Source organism: Bombus vancouverensis, chromosome 3, assembly GCF_051014615.1.
Source record: "Bombus vancouverensis nearcticus chromosome 3, iyBomVanc1_principal, whole genome shotgun sequence".
Lineage (NCBI taxonomy): Eukaryota > Metazoa > Arthropoda > Insecta > Hymenoptera > Apidae > Bombus > Bombus vancouverensis.
The window spans coordinates 9272575-9295522 of record NC_134913.1 but is presented as its reverse complement, the minus strand read 5'-3'; the positions used below and the strand labels follow the sequence as shown (position 1 = coordinate 9295522).

The window sequence follows — 22948 nt, the reverse complement described above, 5'->3', positions numbered from 1 at the left end:
GCAGTGACACGGCAATAAGATACAAGTATAACAAGGAAAGTGTACGAATAGTGTGGCCTCGGGTAGAGTAAATTGAACTGTTCTATGGAACTTTCGCCGGTGTTCGCACTCCACTAATTCGAGCAATAACTAAAACTCACGGTGAAACGGAACACGAGCGGGCGAGAATTAAGTTCCAAACGGATGGCAGCTTATCAGAACTCGAACGTCGCGACAAATTCACTAGCTACTTGCATTCGGCTCAGACCGAATATCTCTGCCAACTTTGAAGACAGTATGGGTACTTTCAACTTGTATCGTCTTCACTTTCTGCTCCCTTTTGTGAGTTTAATATAATATTATATCAACTGTAGCAATATCTTGACATATTATTCAAACATTTAACGAAGCTACAAACTAGCGGTGCCTACTTTGACTGTTTTCTAATACTGTTTGGAACAAGGTTTAGGATTTAGTTCATGAGCCAAAATTAGAGAAAAAAAACAGAGATTTTATTTTAGTGTAAATTTGAGTACTATGTTTGAACTGTTGAATTGTACTTTTGTTATTTTATGCTCATTACGAGGACATTTAATGTGTACAATTTCTCATTACACAATTTGTTTTACGAGGTAAAACGTTATAGAATTTAGAATGTCAAAACTTTATACGGCTTTTTGTACTGGTTTTCCATATGTATAAAATAAACTAAATATTCAGACCCTCAAAATACCAAATACTTTCATCTGTATCCTAAATTTTAGAACGACCAACTGCTTTACATGTTTTCTCATCGAAAAGGAGCTCCGCAAAATATCGTCCTATCAGAACTTTGCCTCGTCTTTTCCTTTCCGGTAAAAATCGACGAATCGATCACCCAATTTTCAATGACACACGAAAGCAGCGTGCACATATAATGAAAGATGTATCGGAAAACGGAGCAGGGCTTCAATAACAGTCATAAAACGGTGCGGCTTGAAGGAAAAAACATCTTTCTCCGTCACGAGGCGAACTCGTGTTGGCCTGTATTATTTTATACACCCGTTCGAAATGGATTTTTAATGAATTTTGAAACACGATGAACAACACGTTTTTATATTTCGTGGTTAAAAAAGAAAATGTACATATAAAACCGATTACATTCTCTTGTTTAAACTAGGGAACGCTGTTAACCGGTTCTATTGTTTTCTCATCCGTTGTTTCGTTCGTTCTTGAGAAGAATATTTATGAACATGTGGTGGAGCGAGAAAGTGGGTCGTGCGTGTTGAATGACAGAGATATTTCGAAAAATTGTTGTTCCCCGGCAGAATACCATTTCGCCAACTGTTTGAAGAGTAATTTGGCAGGAACAATTGCATGTTATGCGCTCGTAAAATAAAATTTCATCGGTTGTGGATGAACGCGAGTGCATATGTCATGCTGCATCGTTTGTTTATTGGCGGTTCCTGGATAAGATAGGAATTTTTAGAAAAATGTTATTTCGAAGTAAAATTAATTCTGCAACTGACGTTGATATTGAATATGAATTAAATATTTCTTAATTGTACGACGAAATACTCATTAGAAATGTATCGATGAAATCATTATCATATTCTATTGAAGTAATTTTTTAAAATTGGATGCTTTCATATTAAATACAGTATTATCTTAAATAAAATATACGAAATTATCGACGTCGAAAAGATTCGTTAATTTTAAACGAAATGGTATATTATGGTAAAAAGATATATCGCTGATTTAGAAACTGTGAAACAATGGACAACGCATTGCTATTGAAAAATAATTGTTTCGTGATGCAGATGTAAGGCTTATCGGCCGTGAAAAAATAGCATGCCAGTATTCTTTTACTTATTTCCTTCTCTGCTTACAGAATAATTTTCTCGTGTCTATATTTCACATCTAATATCATCTCACATTCTTAGTAACAATGTTACCTATATAAATCGTAATATCCTTGCATTTCTTTCGAAACTCTTCGATTAACCCGGTTATAATTCACAACGTAATCCCTAAAACGTATCAAGCCACAAAATTCAATTTCCACTATTTGCGATAAACACCGTCCAATTGAATTTCGTCTGCTTTCATTCGAGTCTCCGGCTAATAAGCGACGGTAACAAAAGACAGAAGGAGGATATCAGAAACGATAAGATCGGCCGGAAGCCAAATACGGACTCGTTCCGTTTTCTGAACGCAATTATCCGACGGGTTGTCGAGTTTTTTTTTTTCGAGCAGACAGTTTCGAGCGAGTTTCGAGTCGTTGAAAATAAAAGAGTGGAGGAAAAGCGGCGGTACGAAAGAGAAAGAGAGAAAAATCGGCGAAGCATAGTCGAAACTCGAGCGAACCGTAAACAATGCTACTGCCAGATAACGTTGGCCTTTATTGCACGCGTTGCCGACCCAACGACGCGAATCTGCAGTTTAGCATTATCGTTTCTGATGGAACTCACGACGAGAGGTAACGATCGATACGTACGCTCCACCCCCATTGTCGTGTTTTCGTGCGACAGACACGTTTGCCACTCGGTTTCCACCGACTTCCCGACCCTGCGATCCTCGGTTCATTCCCAACGATACGGTCCATGGTGTAACAGATGTAAATTTGGGGAAAATGGAAATTCTATTAGGGTGGGTGAATTGGTTAGCCTCGACGCGACAGCTTGAAATTAATTGTGAAGCATTCGCTGTGAGGGGAAGGAGATGTTGAATAAAATTGTCACGATTTAAAAAGAAAGTGTTAATAATTATATTCTTCTTTATTAGATTTTTTGTGCAATATTTTTTGGAAGATGTTCCGTGTTTTTTTCTAAATAAGATGCTCAATATTTTATGTTTTTTTTTTTCACTCTTTACGTATATTATTTTCTTTTAACTATTTAACGCACACCACGCCAGTTGAAGGTTAACTTCATTTTAACTACTTTATATTCATTTATTTTTATCTTAGATGTATTTCATAAATATTTAGTGTGTTATAGAGTATCTTGTTGCAAGCTTGAGTTTCATTAATTTTGTCCACAAGAAGAAAAAAGAAAGATATAAAATACGAAATCCGTAGGAAACGACGACTTTTAGTTCATCTATTTAATCGGCAGTTTAAAGTCTCGGTGATCTCAATAGACCATATAGTGATGTGTATCTGAGATTCCAGATGATGATGTAATGATCTTAATGGTGAAAGACGTACGAATAGTTCCACAAGCACGTCATCACAATTTCGAAGCGATGAACGCAATCTTCCGACAAGCGATCTGTTTTCACCGGATCTGCGTCAATAGAGAATCGCTTCACGAACATACAAGGTGGTTGATTTGTGCGTTTGAAATTACTGAATTGCATCTATGCAATGAGAAAAATCCCTTTGAATCTACTAAAGTCATGTAAATTGTGCGTAAATGAATTAAAAACGTGTAATACTATTTTATCACTCGAAACTCAGTTTCTGACAAAGTCTCATTCCACAGGTTCGCTTTATCCCCACAAATAATCGTCTCTTGTCTCCTTGCACGCAGAGAGAGATCCTCCCTGTAAAATCCAAGATAGATGGCTGTTACAAAAAATCGTGAAAAATGTAAAGCATAAAAGTTGCTAATACCTACTCAAACATAAGAATCAATTTTACACAGGACATAAGCATCAATTTGAAACTTTGTTTTGTCCTCCATTGTTATAGTCTGAAGTACCGTTTTTCCTCCCCTATATCGTGTACTTTCCTTTATACCGTGGCTCATAAAATAAAGAACAATTCGAACAAGCATTAAACGGAAGTTCCCTTTTCCAAACAGGAAGCTTAATACGTTCCACCTTTCGAGAACCAGGGCCCACGCAAGGGACGATGAAATATTAACGGGAATTTTCGCGGTACGAAGATGCGTCGAATTATTTATAGAACTCGCGGCTGGAGAGTTTGCGTCGTCCGTAATTTTCACACCCGGTTTCTCCTGTTTTTCCTGTGTTTTCAACAACCGCGTGCTGGGCAGAAATAATTCACGACGAACCAGTATGTTCACCGTGTTAAACGGCCTCGTTTATTATGCGTCGTTTCGTCGCGCATATCGTGTCCACGACATAATTCTCCGCGACACCATCTTCACGTGTACGAGAAAAACGAAATCGGGGAGATATCGATAGAACAAATGAGTCCTTTCCCGCTTTTTCTCTTTCTTCATATTATAATACTAACTATAGTAATCACTGGACTACGAGTTTTTATGGATCCATAAGAAATTTGAAGGTACGAAAATTCAGAGAATAAGCCAAACGTGCAGAAATACGTAAAACGTCCTAAATATGATGATATGATATACGTTGTATAAGTTTTGGAAGGTAAAACAAACCGTTATTTAGCTTCTATTTCTGTAGTTTTATTTATAAAAATATCAATTTGCATCCGCAGTATGGTAATCAACTTCGTAATAAAATTGTTTCATCAAATGTCTGACCTGTACTGCCAGTTACCACTTATATGTCTGATGAATCGAGGAGAATAACCTTGTAGCTAAATTGTAATTTTTGGTTTATTAGTAAAATTTTTAACAAATCATTACTGAGATTCTTTCAGGTTTATGCATCAGACGTTATTTTTTCTGACGATATTTATCTAAAAAGAACATACAACTATTTCACGTAGATATATTTTTGACAGTGTCATTTGAAACGAAAAAATGAATATATGACAACGCATACGTGTTCGTATAGGCTGCTGCACTTGGCATAGAAAACTCCGATGGAATTTCGAGCAACATGACTCAAAGTTAGTCCGACTTAAGCCAGCAAGAAAGTTGTTGCGTCCGTTCTGCTACAGTTCGTGAATTATTTCGGTCGTGCCTCTTCTTGGACACGACAAATTTACATATAATTGCCAGTGAGTAAATCGTTCGTATCGTTCTAATTCCAATCTCGTTTCTTCGAGACATTGAACTCGGATCAATAAATCACCAACTGTTTCTAAAACAAGGAAAATCGTTCGACAAATGTTTTTACAAAGCGTGTATTATTATTGATGGAATGTTTAAAAATAGGAAATTTTTTTAACAATTTTCGCCCTTTTTTCGAAGAAATGCATTGAATATTAAAATGGTAAAGAATTGGTAAAAGATGTGCGAAAGTATTGAGAAATATTAAGAAGTACATAAGAAATTGTGAAAATTATTTTAAAAGTCTGTTCTTAAAAGAGAAAAAATATTAAATATCAAATTAATAATGTTGGTATTAAAAATATTAAAAACTAGGAACATGTAAAAGTTTTCAAGTGTATAAAAAGACAAATAATAATTTAAACAATAGAGTTTCTCGAAGAAAAGGTTAATGGTAGCTTGAGAACTTCCTCGAAAATTAGATTGCATTGTCAGGAACAGAGGAGATATTTTAAACGATGATGATGTCAAGTACAGCAATTTCAGTACAATACAATACTGAGGAAAATTAAATATAAAAAAAGGGACACGAAAGAGATGGAGAATGTTTATAAAATGAAAAATGTAATGTACTATTGTAAATGTATAATAAACATATAATGTATATCTTAAACTCATACCTTAAGCTCAAAAATTTAGAAATCATATTAGTCGCTGCTTTATTGTATATTTTAACCACGATTGCTTACATAAGTCTGAATAACTTGGCGCTACACGTCCCGTAGATGGAGCTATGTATAAAAATAAAATCGAATGTACACTGATGTAAATATGACGAATTATAGGAAACATTAACTTAATGTCTATAGATAAACTGAACGTTTTGATTCTATTTTATAATTTCTCAACAAGAGAAACGTATATATTTTAAAATATAAGATAAGCATGTTTAATACTCGTATTGTACATTTATGTCTACGAAGATATATGTCTTTGATTTCTTCTTCATTTATGTGAAAGAATCACTCGTACGATTAACACTGACTGATGAAGTTAAAAAACGCAACAAAAACTATCGTTCGATGCATGCAATATACTACGATTCTTAAAATTTTCATATTGATCATATCTTCTTTGGTCACGAAAATCAATACATAACGAAATACTTTTGATTACATTTTTCTGGAATAAAAGTACTCTACTATTTTGAACGATGCAACTTTACGAAGTATTGGATCATTGGATATTTATCATACTAATCACCTATCGGTAAATTTGCTTTAAGGAAACATGTCCATATCTTAAATCAAAATAAACATTAATATACCGATATTTAATTTAAAATAAACCAACAAAACCGCGAATTTCTCGATATTTTCGCGAATTTCCCAAACGGCGTTCAAATAATACAATTGACCAAATATACACGAGCCTCTAAAACATAGCAAGTTTATAAATTTCCTTCGCGTATAAATCGATCGATTTAATTTATTTCCAAAGCTCTTTAGCACGATGGAATCAATTTTATAATTATTTGGTAATAAGGCAAATTTGATAATAAAGAAAGTTAAGTTCTGTAAGTTTTTCTAAATTTCATAAATTCATTAATTAGCTTATTATCCTAACTGTATCCTAAAATTGTAAAATTATAAAAGAGAAGTTTATGATGTATAATTTGTAACTTATCAATTTCCTAATTTGATTTATTACTTAATTATTATACAAGAGAGAATTTTATTAGAAAATTACGAAAATTTGGAGAATATTGAGATCGTGTTTTGAAATCACAGCGTAATCACGAGCACTGTTATCCTTCGACTAAATCCCAGACAATGAGCTCAATAAACTCGATTGTCTTCGCGACAGCTCGCGACTATGAGGAATCTGGGGTAACGAGACACGCACGTCGAGAAGGTCGCGATGGTCGCGCAATCCGCCCGACGTTTCTAATCTATTTCGAGCTGCGGGAGGTTTCTAGTTTCTAACAGTCTGCTCTGAACGTGCTGGGTATGCGGAACGACAATCGCGTGTGAAAAGAATTGTCAGGTTCGTGTTTGTGCTTATCGATTGAATTGCGATCGCGAAAGAAATATTTAATCTCGTTAATTTCAATCCTCGTTACGAAGATTTGATTGCGTTTGAAAGAAATAACTGAGAATATGAATTGATCGTGATTATGGCTTGATTTGCTTGGGTTTGTAGTCATTTTTTATGAAATTGTATAGAAAATGAGTGTTATAGTAAAGTAAAGATGAAAATATGGGTGGACTTTGAAAAAGCGAGAATCCTCACGAGGTTTGGATTTCAGTAGTAAAGTCAAGCATTTTTGAGCCGCTTGATTTCAGATAATTTCAGAAAAAATACTTGTTTAGCCCCTAACTGGAAAGTTTGATATTTTCCCCGTTGTATAGATATGTAGTTTTTCAAATTATTCAATGATTTTATTTATTAAATATTACATATATAAAAATTAATTTCATATACTTTAAATAACGATGTATATTGATTTGGTAAGCTTTCTGTAGTTGAAGACACTTACATTCTAAAGCTTATAAAATTCTGTAGTTCAAGGTTACAGAATTGATAATATCGCGAAGGTAATGTTATTTATTTTTGCTGACATTATTTATGCTCGACTGAAGGTGTAACTATACATCATTAATTGTGTATGTAAAATATATAATATTAAGGCTGTTTTACTATCTAAGGACTAAATTGGCCTTCCTTTGAAGGTATGACCTTCAAAGATACCCTTCCTTTGTTTGTACCTTCAATATCATTCCCCAATAGAAAAAGAGGAATCCAAAAATGAAAACTAAAACCAGAAAATCCATTAAAATATATTCTTCCGCATATCATTCGTCGCAACGTTACATTTCCTCTAATCTAGTCAAATTTCCTTTTCTCATATCCGTCGACCTTCGTTCCACGTTAATTCGTTACATGTTGTTGGCGTTATTAGTTGAGTCGCCGTCGTCGACGATCCTCTTTCGAAGTTCCATTGGCACAGTTCCAAAGCATCGCGGAACTCCGCGAGGAAAATCCGACAGCGGAGAAGGCCAAAGCTGACGAAAATCTCGTTTCACACGGTGATCTGTCACTGCCGAATCGAGATGATTTCATCCTCGGCTGCGATCCACGTGCTATTCTGCATTGACGCTTTGTAGCCTTTAATTACGATCTCGACACTGCTCGGCCATCGAATTTTTTCCGATCTTGTCTCTTTTTCCTTCCACCAATGCTATTTTGTGCATCAGTTACACGCGATCTCAAACGTTCTTGCGGACTTTTTGACGAATAACCGTTGCGGTGACAAACGATCGAGGAGAATATTGACACGTGATCCTCGTTGTTTGTCGATGTTTGTACGTGGAAATTGAGGGGATCGTGTGTGGAATTTATACGAAACGTTTGATGGGATTTCGAAGAGTAAAATAGAAGTCGTGAAATTCTTTTCCGCGCGTTGTTTCGCATCGATTTCAATTTTCGGCTTTGTGGAATCGAGGATTTGGTATGCGATAGAGTTACGCTGAATTGTCAAAAGCTACATTTTGGTCGACATCCTTAATTAGGACGATGAATCGAGAGCTGTTTGACAAATAGTCGTTAAAATAAATGATCGATGGTATTGACTGACGAATCTGGACGTTAGTTAAAGAATTACTCAGTTGATGTAATTTGTAAAATTGGTAACTGTTACTTTCAGAATGCATAGTAAGATAAAAATATTAAATTTAAAATATGTAAGTTCTCCTTGGTCCGTACGATTTTTTACAGGCGACTATTAAAAATGAAACGTTTAAAACGATATGACCGAGATTCGTATATTTTCGAGATGAAGATCTGCAAGAAATCTGTAGTTTAGTCACCGATGACGTCCGGTTCGAAATAAAGTTTCGCGATTTCTACGCGAAAGGATGAGATAAAAAGAGAATCACGACGCGAAGCCACTGGTCAACGATCTGAATCAACATCTGGCAATCCTCCGATTTATTTCTATCTTCAATCCTTTGTTTACCACTGTAAATATTTTCCGCTTTATGTACATATTTGAAGCGTGATGCACGATGCATCGACAACAACGTTTATCTATACGTTCACTCTGAAACTAACGTTAAACGTTAGAATATATCGATTTTTACCACTTGAGAAATTAAAATAACAACTTCTATTGTTTTTTGCATATATTATCACTTGAACTAAAATTATTCGAATAAAACGGATAGTAATACTAATCGTATTTCCATCTGTTACCTCCTATCGGTATTCATTTATTCAATACGTGTCACAAATTTCCATTAGAACCATCCTCCTCAAATGAATTAAAAATCACGAATAGGTAATCTCATCAATTGCCCTAATTATCTGTCGCAAACGATCGAAAAATCGAACGAACCAATCGTTACCTCTATAAAAACTGATTCGTTAGTGGCGAATAAATTTCCATTTATTTTTTTCTGTCGTGATTTATTATTCGTTTAGAAAATTCCTACAAACAAATTTTAATTACAAACTTGTCATAAAACTCGTTGTAAAAGTAGGAAAGCTCGTTCCTCTAATCACGTAGATATCACGAAGATATCTTCGAAAAAAAAAAAAAAAAAAAGAAGAGATGCAAATGAAGAAAAAGAGGAGTCGTGCAGTATTTTACCGGACAAGGTAACAGCTATAGCCTAATTCGCATGAACGCGACGGGTTACCAATTTTTTCCGTGGCTCATAAAGCTGGTTATAGTCACGAACGTGACGCAGAGGGTAGTTTACGCGTGAATCCTAAACGCGCGAGCTTATTATCCCAGTGTGTATGGCACGAGTTGGAGAGTAAAAGGTGGAAATGGCAATTTTGAGGCGCACTCGCAACGATATTTCCCGAGTTAGCCAAACGTGTCTCGTGGAAAGCGCAGTAAAACGAAGAACGTACGAAATAATGAAGAAGAACGACGCAATGCCAGGAAACGAAGTCGCCCCGAGTTTCGACGATTTAATGCCGAGCCATCTCCGGCCGTTTCTTTCGCCGATAAAAACACCCGTTTCCATCTGTGAAACGCGTCAAAGCGAAATACTCAGTGCTTTTTAGTTTACTTACAATTAACGTTTTTTTTAAATAATTTACCTTATGATATTAATTTTAATGTTGATAACGAAATGTGTTTTTACGTGGCTCTTTAAAAGCAAAATGTTCATTTGTTCGTTTAATACGTAAATCTCTATATTTCAATACAATTCGCCACCCTATTTTACAACTGTTCTTTGTCCACCAGTTTGTAAACTAAGAAAACTGAGTTTAAATGAAGTGTAATATGATCGTGTTAGGACTTGAAAGGACTGAATATTTGTTTCTCTCTGAGTAGCATTTTTATCATATTATCATAAATGTGTCTTCTTTCTATTAATGAGACATACGTGGATTGGTCAATTACACTGTTTCTAAAAGTGAAATTGGAACAGTTAAGAGCTAAGGGGGCGAATTTTCTTCAAAAGAATTTTTCCTCTATTATCAATAACCAAAATGAATACAGATATTCGTCACAAATCGCCAAGTTCAAATATTTGTTAGAAAGTACAATTTCATATTCCAAAGATATTACAACCCGCAATGCAACCTAGAATTCCTTCAAAAAGAAGCAAACGAACGCTTGAAGAAGTTAAAGAAAAGAAACAAAAATACAACAAACGGAACGAAAGGTACGATCTAGAACTTTCGAAAGTTTAAGACTGTTGAAAGACCAACGATTCGCTTGAAAACCAGATACTGCATTAACGAAAGAAAGAATTCTGGATTAAAAGGTAGAAGGTGCACGAGATATAGAATCGATAAAATAGATAAAAGGCAAAACCGCTCGCGCGATCCCCGACCATTGTCTCTGGTCCCGCTCTGACCGGTCTGGAATTTTTTTTTCTGTTGCAGAGCCGAAGAAGGAAAAGACTGAACAGAGTGCAAATGGCGCGGTATCGCCGAGCGGTGAGCCGCAAGCGAATCAGGGCACGGCTACGACCGTGCCGATCTCGGTGGCACCCCCGAATTCGGGGAACCAGCAAAAGCCGAGTAGGCCGAACACCCTGGAAGCCAGGGTGGTAGCCAGGAGACTGATCTTGTTCGACACTGAGTGTGAGTACAGATATTCTGTATCACCGCGCAATTCCAACTTTTTCCGGTATTTTTATGCTGCATTTAGACCAAACGGATAAATGATAATAAAATTTAGTAAAATAATTTAGAAAAATGAAAGAAACGAAGAACGTTCGTTTGCCATTTGACGATTGCTCATCGAATGGGAAATCGGACATCAGAATGTTCTAAAAATGCACATTCGATTATTGTAAATGAATTTATGAACAAATTGCTCGATGACCGTCTACACCGAACGAATAGATGCTTTCGTTCTATATTTTGCTCCTTTAATCTAAACGTTCCTTTAAAATTTATTAGAAGCCACAGGCTGATCCTTTAGCTACTTGACTCAGAGGCAACGCCACCATACTGAAAACACTGTGTCGCTGTATGTGATGTATTATCAGTAGATTAACAGTAGAATATAAAATAGCTCCTTAAGTACTACATTGCATCTTGTGCGATAAATGTAACGCGCAGCGACTCACGAAAATATTTTAACTTTTATAATAGAAAAGTTTTATGGATTTTTGAAATTTTATTAACACTGCAACGAGACATGACTATCGCGATCATTAGTATGTTATTGATGATAAAACAAAAGAAAGAATCGCTAATAATTTATTTTCCAATTTACTAATCTTGTTATTGCTCAATTGCACACGCGGTCTAACAATAAATACCTGCCATAAATTGTTTGAAAGTGTTGAGCTAATTGTCTTCAACGATCCACAAAATACATCATCGTCAATAAGCCTTCCATAAATGGGAGAGATTAGATTATAAGGAGTAGGTGTTAAATATGACGGATGAGAAGTAGAAAATTTATAGAGAGATATTGCGCAGAATTTCTAAGTTTCCAGGTCATGCGATACAATTCGCGTTTTCTTAAAAATTTCATTTATTTAGTAGAGGTACTACTACCAATTGTTTGAAATTTATTCGATAGCTAAAAAGAAATTAAAATACGTACGATAAGTATATATTTAATTACTTTTGAAAGCAATTACAGAAATAGAACAGAAAGTACAAGTTATTTTATTTTCATGGCGTTTATAATAAAGTAATGAAAAATTTAATATTTCCACCGAAATATTCATAAAATCGGGATTTCTGAATTTTAGCAGTATCATTAATTATTCTCTATTCATTGCTTTATCACATATGCGTGCGTCAATTTTATTACGTTCATTAATTATTTCCAACGTGTTTCGTATACAATTTTGGAACGGTACTCTTCTCATCGCTTGTATATTTAGGTAGCCCAACATTTTCGTTGCATGCGCTGATTTTTCATTAATTTCTATGCGAAATAGTCGAAAGAACTTTTTCCATTACGTAATCACTGAACGATAAAAGGGAAACTGTAGAAAATCGAGCGCGTAATCACGCGTGTTTCGCGAAACATAAAACAAGATGATTCTAATAATACTCTGAGTTACGACAGCTCGTTAACAGGAAGTGGCGTGTATCGCGAGACATGTTCTACAAGCTGAAAGGCTGACCTGAATAAAATCGCAAATACTAAAAGTAAAAAATAACTTCCTCATAAATGTGGAACAAAATAATTAATGGCTAGAACGCCATAGTCCATGTGCCAACTAATTTACATCATTTTCCTTTGAAAGCAGAAATATACCAGAAAAATATGTTTTACGATTTTCCTACCTCACATAACATAGAAACGCTGGATTGTTTGGAGAAACTTTGTTATGGAAAATTTCAGATAATATCGTACTGACTAAACTCTACCAAACTTTCCACTAGAAAACTTCTATTAGAAAATTCAAATGTATTTTATATCGCTTTTCTACTGATCCTTTCAATTGCATATGATTCATTCATAACATTTCGAATGAAAGGATCGATGAATGAAGTGAAAGTAATACGACCAACGTCCATTACTTTCATACCGATTATCGGTTTTCAGATTATCAGGTTGATCGTGCTACGATTAAAATAATAACTACTGGGAAAAAGAAATAGGGCGGGAAGGGTTGAATGGCCGAGCAACGAATAACTCGACGTTATATGAAACGACGTCGCATCGATATTATACCCGCGGTGAAATTACGATTTTTTACTATTATCAGAAAACTTTCAGCCAATTTAATATCGTGATGCTCGTTACCCTTCTTTTTTTATGACGTGCTATTAAATTCCAACGACGATATCGATGTGACACGATCGAAAATGATTGCATCGTTCGCTTATGACGTTCGTTATTCCTTAGGCGAACATCGATGATAAAAATAATAATGAATTTTTAAGCAACATTATATGTTATTTATATGGAATACTTCTCCGTAAGGATGTTTAATTCCGATTAAACGCGTTGAATATTAAATAGCGTCACTAGTAGAACGTATCCTGCGATAAAAGTGAAAGAAAATGAAATTTTCCTGGCCATTTAATTCTTCGTTTTAATTCCTTCCTTCGCTCTTTTTATTTCTTTCATATGTTCTTATGAGGAAATATGAAATTCAGTATTATTATATCGCAGATGGTTATAGTTTTATGAACATAATTAAATTGAAATTCTACTAAATATTATAATGATTCTAGTTTGGATACCGTATCTATTCTATGAATTTTTGCGCCTTTACATATTCTACAACCGCATCAAATTCCGCAATTTAATTATTATCGTAATGTTGAAAAATTAAATATGATTCTAACTATCTTTTAGACTAGACTAGTTTTTTAGACGAGACTTTTAAACTTCTCCTTAGTAGAAAGGATATACAGAAGTGTATAAAGAACGAATTTGGAATAAGAGAATTTTATATAAGGTGAACGATAAGCTTAAAAGTAAACCAGACATTTAATGAAAATGCAGAATAAAGAATAACGTTAAATAAACGACAGTTCAGTTGTTACAATTTAAAACGACGTAAATATAAAATAATGAACCAGAGATAACGCACGTATACGAATTTACACGAGCATGAAACAAGCAACGTAGTAAAATGTTAAAGCGAGTAGAACAGAGCGCAAGTGGAAGTAATGCGTTTATGGTCAGACGTGGTTGCGCGTCATAAGTCATGAGAAGTATATCCGCTCGTAAATTCTAATATTCTCAGCTTTAGTAAATTCTTCGAGCGAAAAATCATCCAGGTTAGATAGTATAAATTTAAGAATAAGTAAATAAAGCATTTTTTAAATTAACCTTTGTTTTCTGTATGGATACTATCACGATTATAATGATAAAATCTGAAGGAAATTTATTACATGTACAAACAAATTCTTTTCGATTTTTGCGTATAATGGAAGTTTTTATTGTCTAAAAGAAGTCATTTCTACATCTAATATACACAAGATATGAGACGTTTATCACAAGCATACACGCAATAAAAAAGTAATATGCAGTATGAATAGTTGGCTTAAATATATAATTAATACTAAGGGGAACTACCATTAAATATCAAGATTTATTATCTATAAATAATTTTCTAATTCTTGTGACGGTTATGTTTGCAAAAAATATCTCACAGCTTCTATGTACGTTTTTGGGTTTGTTTCAGACTTCGATAATTGTATTGTGTACTATATCATAAACAATATTCTGCATAACACATACAGTATGCATACATTCAGAATAAGTTCCCACAAGTGTTCGAACACTTTTAATAAGCTTATGAAGTTGGCAATGTCTTAAAATCGAATCAACTCGCCCAAGCATACTAAGGAAATATTGTTTCATAACAAGAACACTGCAACGTACCGATAATTCGAACTGTCGCGAAAGTTCCCATTAAGTGCAAGAGCAAGTATAAAAGAGAAAGACGTCTTGATTTTTAAGTGGCCGCGGAAGTTCCCGTCGGTTCGATGGCGAATTTTCCCGAGAAGCTGGCGGCGAAACGATAAACTTTCATGTGCCGTCGGTTTTCGTCACGTAAATCGTCTTTAAAACTCTCGTTTACCTTCGAAACTTCAAAGTTCGCTTTTATCTTCGACTTCTGCCTAGCCCTCTACAACCACGTCCACCACTGTCGAATTTACTTTCCGACGAAATCTTCCTCCGGTACATAGACAGATATCAAGAAACAAGATCTCTGGGAAAAGCTTCTCCGTGAATTTTAAAAGGACCGTAAGGAAAACGTTCCCATTTTTTCCTCCTCGTAATAATTTCCATTTGGGAGGTGAAACTTCTTTACTTCATACACTGATAAGAGCAAGTGTCCCGTTGAATATTTAATTCTTGGAGCACGTTTGAGAAGAAACATCGATACTCACGTTTTATAGTTATATAGTATAATATTATTATTATTATGTGGTAACATATGAAGATAACAGAAGGAAAATCTGATAAGTAAATTTTTGTTGAATTTCTGATTTGAATGTCAATTTGTGAATTGTCAATGAAGGAAGGAGAATTTTAATATGAAATAACTCCGAACGAAAATAACCTGCTTACCAAAAATGTAATTATTAAGTTTGAATTTTATAAGAGCTATAAAAGGATTTTAATTATTCTTGTTTTATTTAGGATTGTTCTTAACAGCATTACATTCCATCAGTTCTCCTTTTATAATTAAATGAACAAGAGCGATACTTGTACGTCTTATTCTTAGCCTCGTAAGTAGTGTCTGATGTTTTCTACTCCTTCGCCTTGAGAGACACGAAATTTCAAGACTATCGCGACTCGAGGCTCTATCTTTAATCACCCCAGGGCTGCTTCCGCTCCCTTTTAGCTCCTCTTATCCTCGCTCTGATCCTCTTTCGTTTCGAGAAAGCGTCGTTTGTTCCCTTTCACGGAATTTCGTTCGATCAGTGGATTCTCAAAGATAGGGACGCGTTCTAGAGAAATTGCATCATTTGGAGAGCACGATCTAAACTTTGAAAAATAGCGTGACAAGACGGAAACGAGGTTAGGTGACACGGTGTACGATACGATTCTTTGTTATATTGTGACTATTTCGTGATGGTATGGAGTTATGTTTGAACGTGTTGAGGATTCTCGCTGGTAGATGGTCGCGTGAAATCAAAACATTTGTCGTGAGTCGATCGTTTATTGCAATTGGTAAATAGGATAATTTGCTTTATTTTGGAGGATAAGTTGTGCTGGAAGGTGATGATATGAGCGTTGGGAAAATAAAAGACGTGTGTGATTACGAAAGCACACTTATATTACGATAAATTTCAAAATGTATGTATTCGTTTTATTACGTTATATTATATATATTCATTTTATTTAAAACATCAATACTTCCTAGTATTATTAAATAGTTCGCTTTGATTAAACTAATTTTTAATAATAAAAGCTTTGTGATTAAAGTTGTAACACATGAAATGTCCGTTTTTTTTTTTTTTTTTTTTTGAAGAATTACGCTTCATTGAATTTTGAAAAACACCCGTTTATGTACTTGCGTAGAAGATACAAATATGTAAGATGGTCTACAAAGAAGCAAAGCTATTTATTAAAAAGAGAAAGATTTAGATTTTAAAATATTTATACTCAAAGGTAAACATTTAATATGTTACAACTTAACAAGTAGCTTTTATGAATATTTATGAGTACATTATATGTTTTATACGAAATATTTTGAAATTTCGTTAACACTGTTACGAGACTATCATAATTTTTAAATGAGTGCGAGAATTAATAAGATTATGCTGGTGATGTTTCAAACGAATCTGAAAATATACGTAGGTATTATAAAATATTTAGCACACGTATATATTTATTTGAATGGGATACTATGATATAAAATTTTTAATGAGGCGATAATTCTTAAATAATGATTTCCTTTTAACAATTTTTTTATTATTTTCAAATCCGAGTTCCACCGCGCTTAATTCGCATCGTCTATATAAATTTTCGGGGTTACGTGCACCTGAAAGAAAATACCACAAATACCAAGTAACTGAGCGAGCCACGAATTTCTCGTGCTGGTCGCAAAAATGTTAAATAACTTCTCTGGACACCTAACCGCAAGCCAGTGTCCGAAATTTCGGCGGGAACAACTTCGCGCATAGTTCCACGAGATCGCACGAATTCCTCGAATGCCCTAACCGAAAGCTGGTGGTTTGTGAACCAATTTTCTACTCGTTAATCTTGTTAAAACTGCCAAGGATATTACTTTATTTGTAATTGACATTTTAGAAATACATTCACCCGCGGAAATATTTGGACATTTATCGTAGGAAATTCTACTGACACTTGATAAAAGCGGCAGTCTATTTAATTGGTCATTTTACATTTTTAAAAAGCAATTTTTTAAATGAACCTCGGGAAATTTCTGACAGGATAGAGAAAAAAGGTTTTTAATGAAGTTTAAATGAAAGTTGCTCAGTGACTCACTTTATAAAATATCGAGCAACTTTTTCTGGGAAGCGACGACGTTAGAACTTGTTGATTCTGAAATACTTGGATAAACAAATTATGAACGTGTGTAGATAGAAATTAGTATGAATAGATGGCTAGATTGGCTTTTAATTAGCTACCCTTGAAGTTCGCAGAACATCGTACTTGAGTTTTTGAATAAATTCGAATAAAGATGTTAGAAGATGTTAATATGGTGTAAATTACACGTTCCATACGATATGAAAAATTACTATACAAAACTACACGTTTCAAGCACTTGTTTCCCTTTCTTTACTTTTACTACAAATTACAAGTTTATTTAATACATTGTACGTAAATATTGAACAATTTGAAAGATATTAATAAATTATAGACGTTTCAGTTATAAAGATATTGTGTAATAATGTAAACTTTATATCTTTTTTTTAATTAATTAACTAATTAATATAAAACGCCTTTTTTTACGGATAATTGATAAAATTGATTGTAGAACAAACAGAACCAGCAGTATTCCGACTTAACAATGAATACTAAAGTGGTCACTAAAATGCATTGGAATCTGTAATAAATTCTAAATTTGCTTGTTATAGAATAAATAAAGAATAGCATCTGTTACTTCACAAATATGGATGACATACCAAATATCATTTACACCGATGTCGCTAGAAACTTCCCCTTTAAACCCATTTCATCAGCTTCAATGCCAAAATCACTCAACGTTCGAAAATGCGACAAATCCGCTACAAAAATAAAGAAAGAGGAAAAAGTGAGGAAAGCTTCGACAGTTTTATGCGGCAGCAAAAAGAGAGGAATTTGAAATTTAGCAAAAATCTCTGTTACATTGTGTCGTCTGGCGAATCCGCGCTGCGTTCATTTATTACGGTTTACGCGAGAATTTCTCGTGACAAATGAACCGTGACGCAAATGATACAGCGGGTGCTGGATAAAAAATGAGGAAACGGAGGACCGGGAGGAGTGGAAGTAAAGAAAGAGAAAAAGAAGAGAGAATATGAGCGTCGCAAGGGAATCCGTGGGAAAAAGTCGCGGAGGTGGAATTTCACAATTTGTCACGGCGACGAACGGAACCAGCAATGCATACTTACTTGCCAAGCTTCCGCCGGATCTATACTCCCCGATGAATCATATTTCCCGAAAGGATTGGCACACGTTTTCTCTCCTCCATCTTGGAGAGAAGTGGCCATGAATAACGTTGTCCACCGATCGTGACATTTTCGTTTCCATCGTTGCATTCCAACTGCGTTATGTGAATATGGTATAATAGAGGGGAAATTGTCATTTCGAATTGATCGAAACGAGAGATTGTTAGGATTGATTAGGTGCACTTGATAGATTGGTGGAGATCGTAGAGAGTTGATGAATTGTGAGAGAGTTATTGGGACGCTGTTAAGTGAGATTGAAGAACATGCGGAGTAAATTTAACAACGATAGGATGATGATGCGTTTCCGTGGATTATTAACGTGTTGCGTTATCTCGAAGATTGCGATAATTTTGCAGAATTAATTTTTATAGAAGATATAAAACCAAATAAAGGTCCAACAGTGAGTCAACTTCGTTTAATTGCCGTTGCATAGAGACGATTGAAAATGGAAAAATGTTGAGAATTGTTTATTGTCGGTTCTATTGGTATTGTTCTTTATAAGAATTTTATACGATGTCTGTTTTTAGTAAACATAATTTTAAGTAAATTTAATCATTCGTGATGCTACGAGGCTGAACTAGAATTTCCTTTCAAGGTATAGAATAATAAAAACGATCTCGAAGATTCTAATTTCATAGGATGTTCCTTGTCACTCGATCCAGCCTAGAGAAGTAGGGCGTTCTATATTCGAATTCAATCGGAAGTATTGAGATTCAGTCCAATAGAATATGCGATAGAACGATTCTCCAAGTGCCTAGATACGTCCACAATTCTATTACCTTACGAATCTTTAATTTAAATTGCTTTTATACTTCGTATAATTGTATTACCACTTCTACAATTCATACATACATATTATATTAGTTTTCTACCATGTTTTGGCGTTTACAGTTATATAATTTAATCTTCTATAATAAAAAATTATTTGCTTATAACATAAAAAATGTATAATCGATTATAGCTTTTCATTATAATCTAGAATTTATGAACCAATGATTGCTATGAATAATTTGTTAGGTATAAGTACCAATATAATACTATAATTAAATACAGTAGTATATTGACAAATATAATAAATAAAATTACTTTATAGAGAATAAATATAATAAAATTTATTAATTATATATAAAGATAATTAGTAAAATGTAATTAGTAAATAAAGTAAACGAGGTGGACTAACAAATTATTTGTTTTATCCGTTTTCAGTGGAGAAGGGGGTCCTAGACCAAAGCAGCGAAAACCAGCAGGTAATCGAGAGGTGTTATCCTCTCCCACCTCAGAATACGTTGATGTTGTCGGAACTTCCGGAACCGCCGATTCCTCTGAGCGAAATTGGGCCGATTCCGCCTCCTCCAATGTTCAGCTCTTCGAGTCCTACCCTCTTGTTGGCTAAGCAACGGCAAATACGGAATCCTTTGTCGTCCGACTACGAAGAAGAAGGTATGTACCAAAGGCCTACTGTTCATTATATATAACGTTTATTCTGCTATTGTTAACATAATATATAAATCACTGGTGTCTTTCATTTTTATTCATATACTTTAGATTGAATATGTTACTATATTGATAATAAATATTGTATTATATCAATGGGTTGTTATATAAATTTATAAGTCTAGTAAAATCTTTTCATTTGTTTTTTATTTTTGTGCTCTTATTAGACTTTCAGGGTTGAACAAATTTTTGTTATATTCCAAGATTGACTTTTTCTTAATTAAAAGGGAATTTCATTGATTATATTTACCACGTCTTGAAAATTATTCAAAAATAATTCTCAGGGTCTTTCATAATACCTACCTATAATATACTGCAACGATAGAAAAGCTGTAATTTCTAAAATTTTAAAATATGTAAACAGTAACCGTTAAATAACAATATTAAAATCGATTCAATTAAATCGTACCATAAAAATACATACTGTCGGTGCCATCAATATAGTGAGGCCGTAAAATTGGTCAGACACTAAAGTTTATTCGTTTAGAGTATCGAAACTGCAGTTTAACTCGAGATATCGAATCTATCTCAATGATATATATAAATTTGGAATTGTTTCTTTTCCTGCAGTATCTTTGAAGGTATTTTGTAAAATATATATTTCGAAGACGGCTATCTAAAAATAGATAATTCCGAGAAGCAGAAATGCGTAATTTTTATTACACTTATTACGAACAAATTTTAAACTTCGACTGGCAAAAAATTTTTGGAACCTAAAATTCGAGGTACTTCTCTAAAATCTGTATGGCCTTAAATGTGGATACACCACTAGCAGTAAATTAGCATCTATTATTTTAATTAAAACTTTACTCAAAGTCAAACTTTGATGTGGCATTTTTCTCTGTTAGTATAAATAAAACAGTATCCAAAATATTTTAGTATCTTGATTTCAAAACTAAAACATTCGATATGTTTTTGTATTCTTCTTAAGCATATTCCCTTTTTACACCTTAAAAACAATCTATCTAAAGATTTGTCTTTCTTTAAAATCGATAATAATAACACACGGAAAACCCAATCTTTTAATTTACTAAAAACACATTCTACGATCATTTTTCCTCCGCCTATTACAGAGGACGAAGAAGACTTCGACGTGGAGGAAGAAGATAACATGTACGTGCCGAGGATGTCGCAGCCGGACCCGGCCATCGACACGTCCAGGGTCGAGGAGATCCCCGCGAAGGAGCCTAAGTTTCACGCGGTGCCGCTGAAGAGTGTGCTGAAGAAGAGGGGTTCCGGAAGTGGGCCTGGCACGCCGCAGAACACGCCAACGCAGGAGAACAGGCCGTTGACCCTTCGTCAGGAGCTGCATGCCTCCTTCAAGTTAGTGCAACAGCAAGCGATTTCTCTGCTGACGGGAAGCCCTTCAGACATCTTTCTTCTCGAAAGACTCGATGGTCATACAACAAAACAGAGAAAGAGATTCATTAAGCTCTTAATTTAAATTATCAGGAAAATTTCTTGGGAAGAGATATATTTCTATATAAGAAAGTTTCTAATTTCGATCGTTAAAAATGTTACATGAAAAAGAAATATTTCTCGAAAAGGAATAATTCAACAAAGTGCCTGCGAGTCTTTCTTTCGATCAAGCACAAGATTCGTCGCGAAACAAAACGAGTCTTCTTCGGGGTTCGGAAGCATCGATAATAAGATATCTTTTTTGGTTTAATTGTGATTTTATTGGAAGAATTTCTTGATCGTAGTCAAACGACTTTGGTATAGAGAATAAAAGATTCGACTGAAATTCAGGGCGAATTGTTTGAGTTTAATTAGCGTGCTGGTTTTAATGAAAAAACGCCTGAAAACTCTGGAGAAGCTCGTCTGGAACATCGTTCTTCACCTTCCGGCCTTGTCATCTCTCTCACGCGCACGTGCACCGTGTTCCCGCATACTCTCTTTCTTTTTCTATTGCAGGTTCCCTTTCACTCATCGTTTCGTTCAAATGGATGCGCGTCGTGCTACTTTCGATATTATTTCGACGAATTTCGGTAGTAACAATTCGATTTTCTCGATTCCGTGCACTATTTTACATTACATTCGTCGAATTTAAGCGTCATACGCTATGGTGCAAAATTTAAGGAATGAAGTTTTACAATTTTTTTTAAATAGATCATTTATGTTTTAGTAGAAGCATAGTAAAACGCATTTTTTAAGTTGTAATCTGCAATCTGAGTCGATACAAAACTCTTGATATTGATGAAATTGACTTGGTATTTACAAATAAATGATTTTGCGAATTTTCTACATTTTTCACAAAAACAATTATCGGCTCCGAGTACAAAGAGACTCTATATCCTTCAACTCATTAATTCACGAATATCACTACAACATGTAGTTTCCAAATTATTATGCAAGGAAACCCTGATATTTACAAAAAAAATAACATAATATTATGAATTTTCAAATTTTTTACTCAGAAGTCTTATCAAACCAAAAAAATAACTTAACGCGCACTTATAAAATTCTCAAAATTATTTATCCAACAGATTTCTGTAACTCGCAGCTTCCTCCTAATTACCGATATGCTAATGTCGTCTATTAATTATTATTAAAATCACTGTACAAGGAAAGAATTTCCAAATATTTAAATCAGAATATTCGTCGGGCAAAAGACTTTAACTTAAAGTGCACTGGGGAAAAAAGCTGAAAAAGTAACAGGAAATTTAAGTGCACTATCAAGCAGTAACATTTTATACGACGTCGTATTTCGAGCAGCAGTCAGACTATGGCAGTACATTTACCCAGCCGCGTAAACGTTATATAGGTTCCTTTACGAGGCAGCGTTTCATACGTAACAACCGAGATACTAAATCCAAAGTAAAGTACAGAGAGTGTTCCGTTTCGATTGTTAAAGCAAAAGAAGAGACGGCGACGTGTGTTTCGAAGGTTGGATCGAAGGGATCGAGAACGATGCTCCGGTGGTGAGGCGAATCTCACGAAGGGGTAGCTTCGCGCATCCGTCCATTAAAAACAAAAAAAAAGATACAACAAAAAATACATTATGTGTCAGTCACTAGTTAAAAGTATGGTATTTTTCTTAT

General features: G+C 34.5%; 1 protein-coding gene across 6 annotated transcripts in view; it reads left to right on the top strand.

Annotated features, from left to right (window-relative positions):
• The window catches only part of LOC117165699 (phosphatase and actin regulator 2), a 390523-nt gene that overhangs the window by 346782 nt on the left and 20793 nt on the right, over positions 1–22948 (top strand). For 5 of the 6 annotated variants that reach the window (XM_076628094.1, XM_076628093.1, XM_076628096.1 and 2 more), the window contains 3 exons: positions 10743–10943; positions 19620–19853; positions 20981–21230. In XM_076628094.1, the coding sequence (XP_076484209.1) occupies positions 10743–10943; positions 19620–19853; positions 20981–21230 (685 nt within the window). The remainder of the gene's footprint in view (positions 1–10742; positions 10944–19619; positions 19854–20980; positions 21231–22948) is intronic. The other variant, XM_076628095.1, reaches the window with a different exon arrangement.